General features: G+C 38.9%; 1 protein-coding gene across 7 annotated transcripts in view; it reads left to right on the forward strand.

The window, feature by feature from the left end:
* PHACTR2 (phosphatase and actin regulator 2) overlaps positions 1 to 19,159 on the forward strand; it is a 147,570-nt gene that overhangs the window by 91,883 nt on the left and 36,528 nt on the right. For all 7 annotated transcript variants that reach the window (XM_072141357.1, XM_072141358.1, XM_072141362.1 and 4 more), the window contains one exon: positions 16,899 to 17,066. In XM_072141357.1, coding sequence (XP_071997458.1) covers positions 16,899 to 17,066 — 168 coding nt within the window. The remainder of the gene's footprint in view (positions 1 to 16,898; positions 17,067 to 19,159) is intronic.

The following is a 19,159-nucleotide window of genomic DNA, read 5'->3' on the forward strand; positions in this document are numbered from 1 at the left end:
ATGCACAGTACGTCGAACTTTGAGGCAGATGGGCTACAGCAGCAGAAGACCACACCGGGTGCCACTCCTTTCAGCTAAGAACAGGAAACTGAGGCTATAATTTGCACAAGCTCATCGAAATTGGACAGTAGAAGATTGGAAAAACTTTACCTGGTCTGATGAGTCTCGATTTCTGCTTCAACATTCGGATGGTAGGGTCAGAATTTGGCGTCAACAACATGAAAGCATGGATCCATCCTGCCTTGTATCAACGGTTCAGGCTGGTGGTAGTGGTGTCATGGTGTGGGGAATATTTTCTTGGCACTCTTTGGGCCCCTTGGTACCAATTGAGCATCGTTGCAACGCCACAGCCTACCTGAGTATTGTTGCTGACCATGTCCATCCCTTTATGACCACAATGTACCCAACATCTGATGGCTACTTTCAGCAGGATAATGCGCCATGTCATAAAGCTGGAATCATCTCAGACTGGTTTCTTGAACATGACAATGGGGCAGATTTATCAAGCTGTCTGAAAGTTAGAATATTTCTAATTGCCCATGGCAACCAATCACAGCTCCCCTTTAAAATATTCATGAGCACTGTTTAAATGAAAGCTGAGCTGTGATTGGTTGCCATGGGCAACTAGAAATATTCTGACAGCTCGATAAATATGCCCCAATGAGTTCACTTTACTCAAATGGCCTCCACAGTCACCAGATCTCAATCCAATAGAGCATCTTTGGGATGTGGTGGAACGGGAGATTCGCATCATGGATGTGCAGCCGACAAATTTGCAGCAACTGTGTGATGCCATCATGTCAATATGGACCAAAATCTCTGAGGAATGCTTCCAGCACCTTGTTGAATCTATGCCACGAAGAATTGAGGCAGTTCTGAAGGCAAAAGGGGGTCCAACCCGTTACTAGCATGCTGTACCTAATAAAGTGGCCGGTGAGTGTATATTGCACCATCACATATAAGAAGAATATGGCTTAGGTCATAATTTTATGGAAATTGGAGATGCTTCAGGATTAGTCCTAGAAATGATATTGCTTGTCACAAGTGGTTATGCAAGTGATTTATAAAGATTTTTTTTTTCAATTTCTACATGTTGGGATTTGGCCACGAATTTCCGTAGTTGTTGCTACAAAACATCATTGTTAGAACATGGAAATCACTGAAATAAGCCGAACTCCGTGTGATTTTGTAATATGAAAATGCCAACACTTCCAGGTTTGGAGACCTGCGTCACTGAGCCCTGATAGTGTCGTAGTGCTGTATCCGTTAATCCCTAGTAACCGAATGATGGAAATTGTAATCATTGATCTCCCTGTGAACTATCTTGATAACTAATTTAGTTCACCAATGTTGCCCCTTGACTGCTAGGATTGAAGCCATTTTTCCTGAAGGGGAAATTTAGTATCATCCTAATTTATAGACTGATGTCCAGGGTAACACCTTCTGACATGTGTAAGCTTTTTATAAGTGAAACCTTTTAGGAACTGCGAGTTTGATTCATTCATCTTCTTTCATTTTTGAACACTTTTAATACATTCTCATTAGAGTACTACATATAAATATCTGTGCTGTGCTGTGTTGTGTTGCTTGGAAACCATATATAAGTTAGTCTTTAGAAATGTATGTTTTGATCATAAATTATCTAAGCTGGTTTAAGTAAAATACAAAATGCTTTAAGGTACATGATCCTTGTTTAGTAAATATTTTGTAATGGTGATTCCACCTACATCTGTATGCCATGTTAAAATCTCAGGTGGCTGGTAGATAAACCTGCAAGCTTTCTGCTGCAAAAACATCCAATATTGTGCGATCTATATGAAAGTCATTTCTGTAGCAGATATCTCATTGCCCTGTGTATAAGAACAATAAGCTATGGCTGCATAATACAAGCAGAAACATAAGCAGACTCCAACCCAGTCTATGCACTTAGGAATTTGAGGAATGCTGCTATACATTTTCTCTTGATAGATGGAATTTTTAGGAGCCACTATCCTGCAGCAAACCAACCTGTTGAAGGAGTTTACTGAGAGATTCCAGCATTTGTTAAGCTAGTGTGGTGGATTGGTGAAGTCGGAGATGTGCACTTTAATGGCTGCACTGTGGACTCCAGGAAACATCCTATAAACACCCGTTAGAATTATTCACAAAAAACACATAGCAATGTTCTAAATGAATAAAACAAATTATGGTTGGCTTTTTATGACTGGATGCCACGAAATGTGAAATGGGGTTTTCCAGGCTCACAATATAGCTTGTACGCAAACTATTTAGTAACCAACAGGTTCAGAATTTACTGCATAATATATATTGATTTGTGTATTTTTCCCCAGTGTATGTTTAGTGGATTGCAAACATATTTGTATGCGTTGAACTTTCCACATTAAAATCCTCACTGTATTGTAACTTGTTACAGACAGTCACCTACTTAAGAACACACCGACTTACAGACGACCCCTACTTACAAACGGACCTCTGGATGTTGGTAATTTACTGTACTTTAGCCTTAGGCTACAATAAACAGCTATAACAGTTATCACAGGTGTCTGCAATTAAGCTTTATTGTTAATCCTGGTTATTATGACAACCCAACATTTTTGAAATCCAATTGTCACAGAGACCAAAAAAAATTTGGCTTGGGCTACAATAATAAAATATACAGTTCTGACATAAATACAAATTCAACTTAAGAACAAACCTACAATACCTATTTGTACGTAACCCCAGGACTGCATGTACTTGTAATACAAAGTATGAGTAAATGGTGTAGTATAAAAACCATTATTCATATTTAATTCTTATAAATCGTATAGTCAATACTTTTCTCTAGCTTTTCTCTAGCTGTAGCTTAGGCCTCTTTTCTTTTCTTGGATACAGCCATACTTTCGGGGAAAGATAGAACAAGCTAGATAGAGTAGCATACAACCAGAACAAAACATTCAGGGCTTTAGTCAGATTAGTTGGAGAACGTTTGTAAAAAGCTATTTTTAAATGCTACTACAGACTCTAAATGGGATTTAGGTCTGGACTTTGACTAGACTTTTAACACATGAATATGCTTTGATATAAACCAATCCATTGTAGCTTTGGCTGTATGTTTAGGGTTGTGGTCCTGCAGGAAAGGGAACCTATGCCCCAATCTCACGATGATTCTTCCACACATAATGTTTGGAAGTTGGGCCAAAAAATTTTGGATTTCATCTGAGCAGAGCCCCTTCTTTAATATGTTTCATGTGTCAAATGCTTTTTTCAGCGCTTCACCCGATCTCATGGACAGCGGTCAGGAAGATTCTGGTAGTGTTGGATCCTCCTGACCTTCAGATTATAAGACGCAGGAAATTTTTAGAGAGATTTTTTTTTCTTGCTAATAAGGGTGTCTTATTTTCTGAAAATTATGGTTGTTGATTTTTAGAATACTGGTCCTGAATGATTTTTTTTATAATGTGAATTTTGTCTTTGTATTCTGTTTTAATTGATTGCGTTTATATTGAAGTTTATAGTTGTTAATCTGTATATTTTGGGTAAATATATTAAATAATGGAATGATTTTTTTTGGATTTTAAAGATTTTTGTTGTTGTTGCACCAGGACTCACGAACGGAGCCGGTACCAGAAGCAGCAGCTGTCAACTGTCTAGTACAGCTGACACCGCGCTGTAAAGCATGACCGCGGTGTGTAAGGGTCTTCCCCCTATGGATCGGATCCCCCGTGCCGCTTACTGGGAGATCCGATCCTCTTCTGGGCAGCTCCGAGAACTGCCATGTGCCCCGGAGCTGCACGCTCTCCTTGCCAGTCAGGCCCCTTCCGGGTCTGACTGTAAACTGTCTGAGCATGCAATAGTATTGTAGAGCAGTGTATAGAACTTGACCCAGCAATCAGAGCATCGCTGGTTTAAGTTCAAGTATGTATAAGTAAAAACATGCAAAAACACTTAACACTACACATTATAATAAATAAAAAATAAATACATAAAAATATAAGCCCCTAAAATGTCACTTTCCCATAAAAACAATAAAGTATAAAAAACATAAAAACACAAAAACCCCCCCGCATATTTGGTATTTCCGCGTCCGTAACAATCTGCATAATAAAACAGAATCGTTATTAGATTCGTAAAGTGAACCCTGTAAAAAACAACCTCAAAAAACTCTCTGAAAAAAAGATGATTTTTTATTAATGCCCTTTAAAAAATGCTCTAAAAAGTGATTTTAAAAAAGTTAAGCAATCTAAAATAAGACCACTAAAAAGAACAATCCTTCTCACAAAAAATAAGCCCTTAAACAGATTTGTGAGGGGAAAAATAAAAAAGTTATGCATATGAAAGACGGTGATGCTAAAATTAACAACAATTTTGCCAAATTACTTTTTATTCAGTAAAAATGGGAAAAAATAAAAAATATACATAAGTGAAGTATTTTCGTAATCTCGGCGACCCATAGAATAAAAATAATATACTATTTTTATGGTATGGTTAACGGCCAAAAAGAAAAAACACAAAAAAATTTTCCTAAAAATTGATGATTTTCATTTCCTACACCAACAAAGAGTTAATTAAATCTCACCAATTAGTTATAGATGCCCCAAAATTACATACCAGAAAAGTGGTATTGTGGACCCTATAGGTCCACAATAAAAAAACAAAAAAAATTATAGCCTGTACAATGTGACATAGCAAATCTGATCTGGATGGTGCCTCCTTCCCTTCTATGCCCGTCCGTGTGCCCATACAGCAGGTCACCACCACACATGGGGTATCGGTGTAAATGTTTAATTTTCCACCCAAAATGAGTGTATTGTGAAAAAATATTACAATTTGCAGACTGCACCTCCATTTTGTTTTAACCCCTATAAAACACCTAAAGGGTTAACAAACTTCTTAAAAGTGGTATTTCATACGTTGAGGGGTGTAGTTTCCATAATGGGGTAATTTATGAGTCTAGCTATTATTTAGGCCTCTCAGTGTCAATTAGAAGTTGAGCAGGTCCATCTAAGTACAGGTTGTGGTGATTTTACAAAAAATGTGAAAAATGATACCTAAATTCTGAGCCTCATAACATTCTAGTAAAATATGTGGAATCTTAAAAAAACATCCAACATAAAGCAGACATTTGGGAAATGTAAGTTATGAATTTATTTGGGAGCTTTGACTATCTGCATCAAAAGTAGAGAATTTAGAACGTTGAAAATAAAGCATTTTTCCAAATTTTTGCCAAATTTTTTTTTTCATAACTAAACCCTAAAGATTTCATCCAAATTTTTAAACTAATTTGAAGTACAATGTGTCACGAGAAAACAATCTCAAAATCCCCTGGATATCTCATAGCGGCCCAAAGCTATAACCACTTATAGTGACACAGGCCAGATTTGAAAAATGGGGCCGCGTCCTTTAGGCCAAAAGGGGCCGAGTCCGTTAGGGGTTAAATATCTGGTATAATATCCGGGACTGAATGGTTCTCTTGAAACATGGCATGATAAATTTGTATTGTAGACCTTGCTACATTCATGCAACTGTTTATTTTTCTTAAACCAGCGCCATTCTATATACAATTTATTACCATATTCAAACAAAACCGTGTTCTTATTTAAAATATTATTTATTTTCAGTGAAGGCACATTATAACCACATTCGCTTACAATATAACTGTTCAGTAATCCCCTCTCAAGGGGAAACTTCTATATTTGGAAAAGCTAAAAAAGTTATGTTTGCAGAATATCTGGAAGATTTGCTTTTGCATGCTAGTATGGTTTAAGAGGGTTGAACCCACTTTTCCAGTTGTGTTGGAACCACCACCAATCATGAAAACAGTTATAGTACGTCCTGGTGCACTGAGGGGTTAATACCCAAGATTATCAATAATACTATAACTCCTAGTCTAGAATTAGCTTGCTATATATAGGTATGGAGGATATATCCCCAAAATCCAGGTGGGCAGTAAATAAAAAAAAACAAAAAAACTCACTCTAGTATGGCAGTACAGGCGGTCCCCTACTTAAAAACACTCGACTTACATACGACCCCTAGTTACAAACGGACCTCTGGATATTGGTAATTTATTGTACTTTAGTCCTAGGCTACAATTAACTGCTATAACAGTTATCAAATGTGTCTGTAATGAAGTTTTAGTGTTAATATTGATTCTTATGACAACCCAACATTTATAAAATCCAATTGTCACAGAGACCAAAAAAGTTCTGGCTGGGATTACAATGATAAAATATACAGTTCCGACTTACATACAAATTCAACTTAAGAACAAACCTATAGACCCTATCTTGTATGTAACCCGGGGACTGCCTGTATATGATAGGATCGTACAGACAACCTTGGGTTAAAGTACCCTAGGGATTCTGAAAAATAGTAAAAATGAAAAAAAGTAAAAAAATAAAAAAAAATTGATGCCACAAGATGGCAAAATTAAAAAAAAAAAAATGTGTACAGGAGGTTTTAATTTTTGTAAATGTATGAAAACATTATAAAACCTATATTGGTATCCCTGTAATCGTATCGACCCAAAGAATAAGGTAGACATGTTATTTGTGGCGCGCTGTAAAATCCAAGCCCAAAAGAAAACGTTGCAAATGCGTTTTTTCACCATTTTCACTGCATTTGAAATTTTTTTCCCGCATCCCAGTGCACGGCATGGAATATTCAATACAGTCAAAAAATAAGCCATCACAGAGCTCTTTATGTGGAAAGATTTTTAGATTTTTGAAGGTGGTAAGTGAAAAAAGGAAGTGACAAAAGTTGTTAAAAAACTGGAACAAGGGCGTTTTCATGTCCTTTAAAATTAATGTTATTGCCAGTAATAATTTTGGATGTAACTCTGTTATGTATTGTAGGAAATGTTATGTATATGTATGTAATTTTGTATTAATCATTAATAAAATGATAAAAAAAAATTGAAATCACAGTATGCCTCTGCAGACTTCTACTCCTACCCATGCCTCCATGGAGGCATGCTGTGTTTTCATGTGATCAGATACATACATACATGCATACATAGCGTAGATGTTAACGTTACTGGGTAAAGCACCTTAGATGACATCACCCTGTCACATCACATGAAGTGCTTAATAATGAGAAGGCATATTGCATGGGGAAGATATATGGGAGGGGCTGGCCATGCAAGAAGCGCCCCCCAGGTTGGATAACATAAAGTCACATGTTGTTTTTTTGAAATGCATCCAAACCAAAGCTCAACCCCTAGGACTACACAGAGGATTCTGTGAGGATGCAAGGTAATTTATAACACACAATTATATTGTAATGCTAATGCTTAGAGAAAGGGAGAAAGGAATATTTGCAATGTAGCTGTAATGGGCTTCTGTAACCTGTCTTTAGTGAAAATGAGGTTCCTGGTGACAGGTTCCCTTTAACAGTACCATTATAATTGTATGTTTACCATAAAAAGTGCCTCAGTAAAATATGACACCTAGTCTCACAAATGTATGTGACAGAGTTTTCATGTACATAAATTGTTTCTGTGGAATGACTCAAGGGAATGTGTATCCTTATCCTGACTATTAAAATGAAAGTCAGACTGTGGCAATGTTAGAATAAATGAAAAAGCAGCTATTACTCAATGCTTTAAGCTGACAAGAGATAGAAAGATAGAAATTTTATGCCAATATGTATCTAATAAAAACCTTTTGGCTGTATCTAAAATGAGCAGTTATGTCAAGATACATCTTTATGTACTGTATAATATATCTGCAGATGTGTGCAGAGAGAGAAAAACTGGCCTGGGTGTCCACTGTTTGATAACAAGAGCATTTAGTTGTAGGTGGAAAACCAATTTTTATCATATTTGGCAAAAGAGAGGGGGAAATAAAAACTTGTCTGGATAGAGTTAGCATATATACCAGAGTATAAGCTGAGACACCTAATTTTGACACAAAAAATTTGGAAAACTTATTCACTCGAGTATAAGCCTTGGGTGTTAATCCTACTATTGGAATGAAAGAAAAACGAATCTCCGCACCAGTGTAGATTAAAATCTTTTTGTCTTCTATGAAGCTTTATCTAATTTCCAACAATCTATTTAAAGTCCAGATTTTAATCCACACTGGTGCGAAGCTTCGTTTTTCTTTCGTTCCAATACAGCAAAACAGACGCTTGTGGGAATCTCCAGCACGTGAAGGACGCGGTGAGCTGTACATATATTTTTTTTCTACAATATTGGGATTCCTACTCTTTAATAAAATGTCCAGCAGTGCCACCTCAGTGATGGTCAATGTAAGATTAAAGCGTAACTGTAAAGCTATAGTGGTTTTACCAAATTATTATATGTGATTCACCCTTTGAAAACAAATAGAACAATGTCTACTTTGTGCTGCTCGTCTTTTTCTTTCTAAATTCATGGCATTTTCTGTTCTGAAAGTGTTTGACAAAAATCTTTCTCACGAGAGGTGAAGGGGGCGGAGACTAATCTGTCTATGCCCTCAGGCTGAGACCCGTTAGCTTGCCCACAGATCCCATGATGCTTTGTGTTTTCTCTCCAAATAAATTTATAATACAATTTATTCAGTTTCCCATAAATAAATCCAGTGAACACTGCACAGTGCACATATGGGTTGTATATGGTGACTAGCCTGGAAGCTTCTATCACATGGAGGAGCATGGAACATGTAATAAGTGGGAGAAATAAGTAAGTAAATCAGTTACATGCAGTCTATAGCCTGTGCTGTGTGAGCACTAAGGGTTAAAAGCTTATCTACACAGAGCTGATACTGCCGATGACAAGTTCGGGAAAGTGAGCAGAGACAGGCAGATAGTTCTGTAGAATCACAAACGGGGATGGAGGGACTAATAGGGAATAGGCAAGATCTTGTACATCACTATTCTGTGTAGGAGACTCTGCATTCACTGTTCTGTACACTTCCAGCTGTGCTACATTCACTGTCACATGACCTCTTCCCCAGGAGCAGGGAGCAGAAGCTCCTTCCATCCCATGAAACCGACCAGAAACAAAGTGTAAACAACATACTAATTCATAGGGCTTATCAGCACAGGGAGAGGAGCCAGCCATTGCAGCACTAAGGTAATCTGAGGCTTATAGCAAATAAACTACTCAATATAGGTAACAAAGATAATAGGCAAAGTTTTACATCCCAAGAGCTATTGATTTGTGAAAAAACCTTTACAGTTACTCTTTAAGCTCTGTGGGCAGGCACTAGCTGAGCAGACACATCATGATTTCTCAGTGCTATGAGATGCAGTGTGCTGACAATGTGATTAGATGACCATGATACAGGTAATTTTCATTTACCTTCTGAAGATTCTGCTAATTATCTGACAAATGTAAAATGAGAGATGAGACAGATCAAAGTCATGAGATGGATAGAAGACACAATGACACTCTCAGCTCTGCTTACTCGCCTAATCAATCAGACATAGCCAGCCCTACTATGCCTCCCTTCCTCTCAGATGAAGACCTTGGGGGAGATTTATCATTAGGCTTTCTACGGCGACACGTCGGAATAAGATTTAGGGACATCGGGTCAGTCTGATGCCAGGCTGTAATATCATACAGTTATATCAAAAAGTTACGTTCCCTAATATGATACGACTGAATAGAACAACTCTTTTCACAAAAAAATAACAACAACAGAAAAATACAGTAGTTACGGCCCTGAAAAGTTGTCGATTTCCTCCAATATTGGCTTTGCTCAGTAAAATTGAGAAATGATAAGAGAAACTATATAAATGAGGTATCACCACAATCGTAGTGAAGCAGAGAATAAAGATAAAAAATACCATTTTAAGGACTGTATAGTCTTTTGTTCATGATGAAGGGATTGTACCAAGTTTACAATTTATCATCTATCCAAAGTATCAAGATTAGTTTTTCATCCTAATAGTCAGACCTTTACTACTTATGTACTACTTATGTATTTCTGACTGAATGGGGCAGTGGCAAGTTGCCTCTCCATTCATCCCTATGGGTCATGCAATTGCTATCTCTGGCAGCTCTATAAAGTTAAATGGAGCGTCACATATGCACAAAAACTATAACCTTCATATGTGGGATTGATTGGGGTCTCAGTGGTCTGTCCTCATCATAGGTGATTAGTTATAAACTAGAAATGACCCCTTTTTATCCTCTTACCTTGCTATATCACAATATTGTTGCACCAAATAGAACCAATTATAGTAAACATAGTAGTTAAAGTTTTTGGAAGGGGAAATCTGTTTTCATTCAGTAAAATGTCTATATATGAGTCTCGGAGGGCAGTTAGTTGGTGTCTCTGTAGTAGTAGGGATTTCTCAATACTTTCTGTATAAAATATTGACTTTGTACATTGATACAATACAGTATAGAGCTACCTGTGAATGGCATAATATCTGGGTAAGCATAAATATCCTCACTGGCTTAGCAAATCCTCTGTATGAGGACATGACCATCCACAAAAGCCGCTCAGTGCAGAGGAAAAGCGCAGGAAGCCAGCTGCAGTTATAGAAACATTTACGTCACTTTACAGTAACTCACTGATGGAAAAAGAGAGTAATAGACTGTAAAGGATATTCCTTTCAGAGTTCACTAAATATATTGGCAGACACAATGGAAAATATTGGTTTTCTGTTTCACTTTTAGTGCAACCACAGTCTTTTATGTATGGTTATAAACTATATTGTAACACTGATGAAATAATAATAGTGAGATGGCACTATCAGAAGATCCCATCTAGTCAGCAGCTACTTAACATTGAGAATGTTTGTAATGGCCAAAGAGTCAAGAAAAGATGCTTCAGAATTGTTATTTTATTTAGCAACACATCCTCCCTAATAATAAATATAGTAAATAATGGTAGGTGACCTCCTGCCTTCAATATGACCTGACCAGGTCATTACCGTTTACATAGAATATATCATATATCATAGATTGTAAGCTCATGTGAGCAAGCCTCTCGTTTTTATTGATTCATCTGACCATATTATCGCTGTGTAGTGTCTTATTTTATTCATACATGAACAGTGCTGTGAATCTGTAAATCTGTAAAGTGCTGTGGAATAGAATGGTGCTTTTTGGAAAGAGATTTATTATTATTCCTAGCTGAAATTAATATTGATCTGCGGTGTCTTTCCACAATATATTTAAAGGGGACATACCACCACGATACTACCTATAAGGTAAAATGGGTGGTAGGTGGATGAATAGGACGTGAGGATAGCCCTTTTTGGGCTATCCTTTAGTAAACTTTAATGCTGGTATATGCAAATTTTGTTAAGCGGCTACTGGGGCGTGGAGTAGCCGGACATGAGGCTACTAGTCACGGCTACTCCACGCCCCAGTAGCCTCGTTCCTCCGCCTACCATGTAATCTCGTCCGAGTACCCGGCGTTCTGCGCATGCCCAGTAGCGCCGCCCTCGTAGCTGCGGCCGCGCACCCGTAGGCCTGCGTTCTGCGCGCCGAAGATTACATGGTAGGCGGAGGAACGAGGACCTCATGTCCGGCTACTCCACGCCCCAGTAGCCGCTTAACAAAATTTGCATATACCAGCATTAAAGTTTACTAAAGGATATCCTCATGTCCCATTCATCCACCTACCACCCGTTCTACCTTTATAGGTAGAATCGTGGTGGTAGGTTCCCTTTAATGTATTTAATTGAATTAACAAGTGGCCTAGTCTTTACATGTTGCCTGTCCTTGTCCCTACATGTATTCATCCCTCTGGCCAATAATTAGCTAGTTCGGCTTCTCCGAGAACTTCCTATTTGTTGGGGGACACCAGAAAGAGGAGTTCAGAAGGGAGGGATCAGTTAGTTGCAAGTAATCATTTGTTTTATTAATATCCGAATGTGAAGCTTGTATTAAAGTAACTCTGAAGTTACCTGTCCAAAAATGGTTTTAGCAAAGCTGAAGATGTCCTTTGACCACAATTTTAACACTAGCTATTTTATGGTGCTTGTATCTTCCTAACCTGAGATCCAACCTGGTATATCTATCAGCCCTTCTTATGAAATCATTTCCAGCTTCTACTGAAGTGGGTTGTGACATCAACTAAGGGCATTAAAATGGTTTGCCCATGAAAGACAATTCTCAAATTTTAATCCCCTGGGGATGTTAACACAATATATATCTTTTTTAACTCCTTACTTTACAATTTTACTCAGTTTTATTGCTGTTTTAGCTCCTATCACTCCCTAGGCTGGTCACTGTAAAATTCCAGAGTGTTGGCTAGTGAGTCTCTAAGCCAGTGGTTCTCAACCTTTGTAATGCTGTGACCCAGCATTACAGTTACTCATGTTGCAGTGACCCCAAACCATGTGATTTGCAGGAAAAACACAATAAAATCGCGGCTCCAATGGCTTTGGGCGACCCCTGTGTTTTTGGTCGTTTGACCCCTGCTGGGGTCACGACCCACAGGTTGAGAACCGCTGCTCTAAGCAGACACTTCATGATTCCTCTAGTTCTGTGAGCTGACAATATGGTCAGGGGACAGATTTATATACACTTTCATTTAGCTTCTGAACTTTCTACTAGGAAAGTGAGATGAAACAGATCAGAGAGATGATGAGATCAATGAGATGCATATTACACATGACAATCTCCCCTCTGCTGTCTCCGCCATTACATACTTTCAGATCTAATATATAACTCCCTCCCTCTCCTAGGGGTAAAGATCTTATCTGCTTGTAGCTTTACTCTCCTCATGATGCTGCTGTTGTTTGGTGTCAGGAAGTCTCTGTGTGTGAGCTCTTCCTGAAATGCAAGGGTGGGGGCTAGAGGCAGAGAGCAACTCAGTGCAGCATCAGACAGAAGAACAATATGTCTGCAAAACCTAAAGTCAGAAGATCCTGGGTCGGGTCCAGGGGCAACCAAAATTGTGTACACCAGGACAGATAGAATTATATCTGTGAAATGCTGTATTTTTGCTAATAACATTGAATTAGAGAATGTGTTATTTCATTATCCTGGGTACATTTGAGAATCTTGTCTTTGTGGGAATACCCCTTTAAAGAATAGAGCAGCTTTTCTTACTTCCCACAATGCTGAGCTCTACTCCCTACCGCTAGCTTTTCTAGCACACAGATTATATACACACACTGTAACATAGATAGACCTAATATGTACTACAGCTTTATGAAGCTATACACCCTACCTAATATGATGGATATGCCGCAGGTGCTTTTATTTTTCCCTCATCCCAGGACAGTAGATGAGGTGTACAGAGAATGGAGGAGACATGGCACACACAGAAATAAGTAGTCTTCATCCTGTGCATCACATTGCAGTGCTGTTTCTACCCTTTTCTCTTCACTGATCCGGCTACAGCCTTGTTAAAAGCCATGTGGTGTGCAGGGAACGCTTATGGATGATTATAGATTCTTTATTAAACTGATCAGCTGCAGGGGGAGTGTAGACGGAGCAGACATGACAGATCTGCTGTTTATTTCTGTAATTACTGAGCAGAGACCAGAACTAGCACAGTGCATCGCTCCACTCCCTCACCCTTCTGTCCCCTCTCAAACTGTGGACTTATTTTCCTGTTCCCTCCTCTTTCACTCTAAGGCAGCATTCAGACGGCCATGGTGGGGACATATATCTGGCTACAAGCATCCCAATAGACGGCTATGGCGACCCTGTGGCACCGTACACAGGGAAAAGTTAGAGAATGCTTATCCTTTCCCCGTGTTTGCGGCCATGTGGCGCTGAGTTTCATGGAGAGGGGAGGGGTGAGCAGCGTTTATCCCTCCTCTCCAGCACGTTTGTGTAAATGTAACCAAAGGATCCCTTTTGGCAACCAAAATGCCAATTTGACAAAAGAGAGCTGAGACCGGATGATAACAGAGGGTTAGCAGAGAAACCCCTGCAATAAAATATTGGTTTTCAGTTGTTGCTGCTATAAAAAAATGTTATAACTTTACACTTGTGCTTAAAAGTACAGAAATAACTCTGCTAGTCAAAGATTGTTTACTACTGTATTCTGTATCCACTTCTGCTTTTGTTTTTACTCCTGCTTCTCTTTATCATTATCGCTTTCCCCCAGGGGAGTTGTTGCCATGGAACCTCACATTTTGATTTCTGTTCTGGTCTGAAAATGGTCTCAAGCTTTTAGGAAATGTTTATGCAGCTGCATATAGTCTCATGTGACTAACATGAATACATACCCGTTTATACAGATCCCTTGTTTTCTCTCTCAAAGTAATTTAGCATTAGGTCCATTTAGTTTCCCACAAGTAAATCCACTGAATACTGCACAGTGCACATACATGATGTATATGGTGATTAGCCTGGCAGCTTCCATCACATGGAGGAGCAGGGAACATGTAATAAGTGAAATAAATCATAAGTAAACCAGTTACATGTAGTGTATAGCATGTTCTGTGTGAGTACTAAGGGTTAATAGCTTCTCTGCACGAAGCTGATAGTGCTAAGTACAAGGTAGGGGGAGTGCTGCAGCATGAGGTGCAGAGAGAGACAGAGAAAGTTCTGTAGAATCACACACTGGGGAGATCTTGTGCCTCATTATTCTGTGCAGAAAACATCTGTATCCACAATTTTGACCACATCAAGCTCTGTTAGATACATATAGAGACCTCTGGATATAGGTAACAAAGATAGTAGGCAAAGTTGTTTTACATCCCAAGACCTATTGATTTGTGGAAAAAAACTTTACATTTACTCTTTAAAAGAAATCTACCATTTGATTTCATGCTTTATGAACAAAACATACCTTGAGAATTCTGTAGTTACACTGATGCAGAAATATATCTGAGTGGTTTTGCTGAATTAACAATTATGATAATGAAGCCCTGTCCCTTCTGTGCCTGGTTATGGTGCTTCTCCTCTTACATTAATTATGCACTGCTCCAGAGAATGAAGTACCGTATATACTCGAGTATAAGCCGAGACCCCCAATTTTGACTCAAAAAAATAGAAAAACCTATTGACTCGAGTAGAAGCCGAGGGTGGGAAATGCATTGGTCACAGCCCCCTGGAGTATATAGCCTGCCTGTCTGCCCCCTGGAGTATATAGCCTGCCTGTCTGCCCCCTAGAGTATATAGCCTGCCTGTCTGCCCCCTAGAGTATATAGCCTGCCTGTCTGCCCCCTAGAGTATATAGCCTGCCTGTCTGCCCCCTAGAGTATATAGCCTGCCTGTCTGCCCCTAGAGTTTATAGCCTGCCTGTCTGCCCCCTAGAGTATATAGCCTGCCTGTCTGCCCCCTAGAGTATATAGCCTGCCTGTCTGCCCCCTAGAGTATATAGCCTGCCTGTCTGCCCCCTAGAGTATATAGCCTGCCTGTCTGCCCCCTAGAGTATATAGCCTGCCTGTCTGCCCCCTAGAGTATATAGCCTGCCTGTCTGCCCCCTAGAGTATATAGCCTGCCTGCCTCCCCCCTCGAGTACATAGGCTGCTTGCCTGCCCCCTCGAGTATATAGCCTATCTGCTTGCCCCAGACTGCGACGGACTGGGACCCAATGTCGGGGCTGCGATGGATGCCGGGGAGCATCGGAAGATGAGTTAACTTTTTGTTTTTTCCCTTGACTCGAGTATAAGCCGAGTTAGGGGTTTTCAGCACATTTTTTGTGCTGAAAAACTAGGTTTATACTCAAGTACATATGGTAGTCACTGTGTTTCGCCTGACAGGCAGAAGTAATCAATAGCTACACCATCCCCGCGCTGCTGTATTTGATCGATCCAGCTCAGGTTGATTAGTCCTGTCTGGACAGTTCAGTAAGCTCCATGTAATGTTGCAGGCTGAATGCCATCCAGCTTTCCCAAGGTCCTGAATTGTATAATTATTTTTTCAGCAAACCCACTCAGCTCGGGGATTAAACCAGATATTTGCAGTGTAGCTACATCATTCTCAAGAAATGGTAGATTTCTTTAAAACAAAGTGAAATAACTGTATATTCTGTTTAAAACGTCAATGCCAACCAGGAAACAGCCCATTCTCCTCACCATAATCTCAGAAAAACCTATTTTTCCCCCTGTTCACATACATAATTTTTGGGGTGAAATTATGACCTATTTATTGAATAACTGGCAAGTATCTCAAGAAAGTTCTCTGCAGTCTTATTTTATAATTTGTTGTTTTTGGATCCAAAAATGGGAAAGCATGAAAAGAATGTTTGATACATTTCGCCTCATCATTTCACTTAAAACGCAGCTTCATGGGGGCGCAGCCATATTACTGCTAATCAGCACCCCTACCCCCACAACATCATCAGGGGTTGCTGATTGGTTGCCATAACAGCTGGGAAGCTGCTATGTCTATTAAATAATGCTCCCTATGACAGCCTGCTGCAGGCATGCCAGGTATCACTGTGTCCCAAAAATCCTGATCTATGAAAATGGTAAAACCGTTATTTCTGGTGGTGAATCCTCTAACAGAAAATAGCGCCCAAATGTTAGAATCGCCACTTTTTGCCATTTTACAACAGATAAAATTCTGAATATACAGTGGTCAAAAGTCGTACAGTCTCCAAAATGGTACTCTGTTTGCCTGAAAATAAGACCTATACATGCACATCATACATTAGTAATTGCAGATAATTTATATACTGCACAAGGTTGTGACATGGGGACACTGTAAAAATGGTGTACATAAGAAAATGGTGCAAATGTGTATTTTTTTTCCTATAATTTCATCTCATTTGAATTTTTTGCAGAAAACAAGCCCTCATACAGCACTGTTAAAGTTATTGATTTTTAAAGACAGTGCATGAAAATGCAAAAAAAACAAAATGAACCTGGTCCTTAAGCTGTTATTCAGATGTAATGTTTTTGTAAAAAGGATGTTAAATGCTTAGGTCCCCTTATTTTTACTTTGTGCAATAATATCCCTTTTTTCTGGAGGTGAATGTTGATACTGATCATTCTTGTTAAATGCATAAAATCCCTGCTTGTCTAATTACGACTTTCTGCAACTTTTCTTTTTTCTGTTAACACAGTTGATGGTTTGGACAAAGCTTCCATTGCAAACTGTGATGTTCCGAATACAGACAACCAGTCACCTCCTCTGAAGAGGAAAGGAAGGCTTTCATCCATTGGCAAAATTTTCAAACCATGGAAATGGAGAAAGAAGAAGGCTAGTGAAAAATTCTGCGAAACCTCTGCAGGTAGGAACTTTATATGGTTGTTGAGTAATAACAGGGCAATAACAGGTAGCCATGAATATAAACCATTTAAACTGGCCTCCTCAGTCCCATGTAGGTTGCACTTACCTGGTGCGCAATGGGCTGAATGGCTATATACTGGGGGGAGGGGGGGAAGGAGGCTGTGACCAATGTGTTTCCCACCCTAGGCTTGTACAGTGGTCATTAAGTTTTCACAATACTTTGTAGTAACATTCATGTCGGCTTATAAGAGCTCTTGGACTGAAAGCCCACTGTTCAGTACCCAAACCTGTCATTACCAGAAAAAAATCAAAAGGCTGCATTTATCTTTACTGAGGAGCATGTTGTGTGGACAGAGGAGAAGTCGTCAACAGTTCATTTTAGTGAAGAAAGCAAGTTAATTTATTTGGGTCTGATGGGAAACATGATGTTTATCCACAAACTGGGGAAAGACAGAACCCAAAGAAGTCAGTGAGAGGTAGTGGAGGAAGTGTCATGGTTTGAAATATGTTTTCTGTAGCAGGAGTTGGACCCCTGATACAGCTACATAGTGAATGCAAATGTCTTTCAGAACCTCAGGTGCTTCCTTCTTTGCATTCATCACTCAATCAGCCAGCAATTCCAATGCATAGCAATGCCCCGTCATACAGCAAAATGGATAAAGCCGTTCCTTGAAACAAAAAACATTGAAATAATGAACTGACGAGCCAAGAGTCCTGTTATAAACCCGATAGAAAACATCTAGAAAATCCTTAGTGACAAAGTTATGTCACTAAGGTTATTGTAATAAACTTACAACAATCGCAGAACTGTGGAAGAGAGTGGAAGAAGAGTGGACCAAAATCTCAGTAGAGCAGTGTGAAAGGCAACCAGTGTATTACAAAATTACCACAGTAGATCACCATAAAACCTTTATTTTGCAAAAAAAAGTGATCATAATAGAGAACAGCCATGACTCTAACAGTCACCAATCAGTAGGACGTGTGGAGGCCTTTGCTTTGAATGACTTTAGTAATGTCCTGTGGCTGTAGATGTGCTGAAATCATTCAAAGCAAAGACCTGCACACGTCCTACTGATTGGTGACTGTTAGAATCACGGCTGTTCTCTAATTAAGATCTTTACTTTTTTTTTTTTTGCAAAATAAAGGTTTTATGGTGATCTACTGTGGTAATTTTGTAATACACTGGTCTTGTGGTATGGTGTACCCTTCCAAAAAAATCCTTCAAATGTTGATGATGTTTAGATCTTCAATCTGCAGTGTATGTATGTGTGTATGTATATACCTATACAGTATGTGTGTTTGTAGGTGCTATGGTTCAGAAGATATAACCATTTAAAGTGGTCCACTGTCTTGACATCTATAAATGTGTTTTCTGTGGGATTAGGATGTTTATAGCTGTATGGCAGTCATCAAGGGGTTAATGTACAGGTCACCAGTAATAGTTCTTTAATCCAATATGCATTGTGTGTCAATGGAAAGAGCTGTGCTGTCTGATAATCCTTTGGTTACATAAGTAAAGCTTGTATTGAATCCCACTGATAATATCTTTTTCAAGGCATGAATTTTTATTCTGTATTTTCTGGTATTATTATCACTTGTTAGTTTTGGGGCGTTAGCAGGGAATGATGGCAATGTTTCTCTGATTATGCAAACAAATTCCTTTTGCTATAAAGTGCTTGATAAGTTCTGGTTCATCAGATATTGGTGACTAAAAAAATATTTAAATGTGCAACATATATGTAGTAAGTTCCAAGAACAAAAAAATATGCTGACAACATAACCCTATTTTTTCTTAAAGGTCACCTGGACACAATACCTGTGGCATTATATTGCTGGGGAATAGCTTTATTTAGATATGTGAAATATAAACTTCCAATGTAGTGTGCACATTATGCCAACTAAAGTAAATGTAGCATTCTCATCTCTGTTAGGAAGATACGTGTAAAATGTGGGAATATTTATATGGCCTCGCGCACACAAACATTAGTTGTATGGTTTTTTTTCTTCTGTATATACAGCTGTATTTTGGCTGTAAATGCAGCATGTTTTCCATCCATATGAGCACATATGGCACTGTATGGATATGTAACCTTA

Source organism: Engystomops pustulosus, chromosome 3 (genome assembly GCF_040894005.1).
Source record: "Engystomops pustulosus chromosome 3, aEngPut4.maternal, whole genome shotgun sequence".
NCBI classification, from domain to species: Eukaryota; Metazoa; Chordata; class Amphibia; order Anura; family Leptodactylidae; genus Engystomops; species Engystomops pustulosus.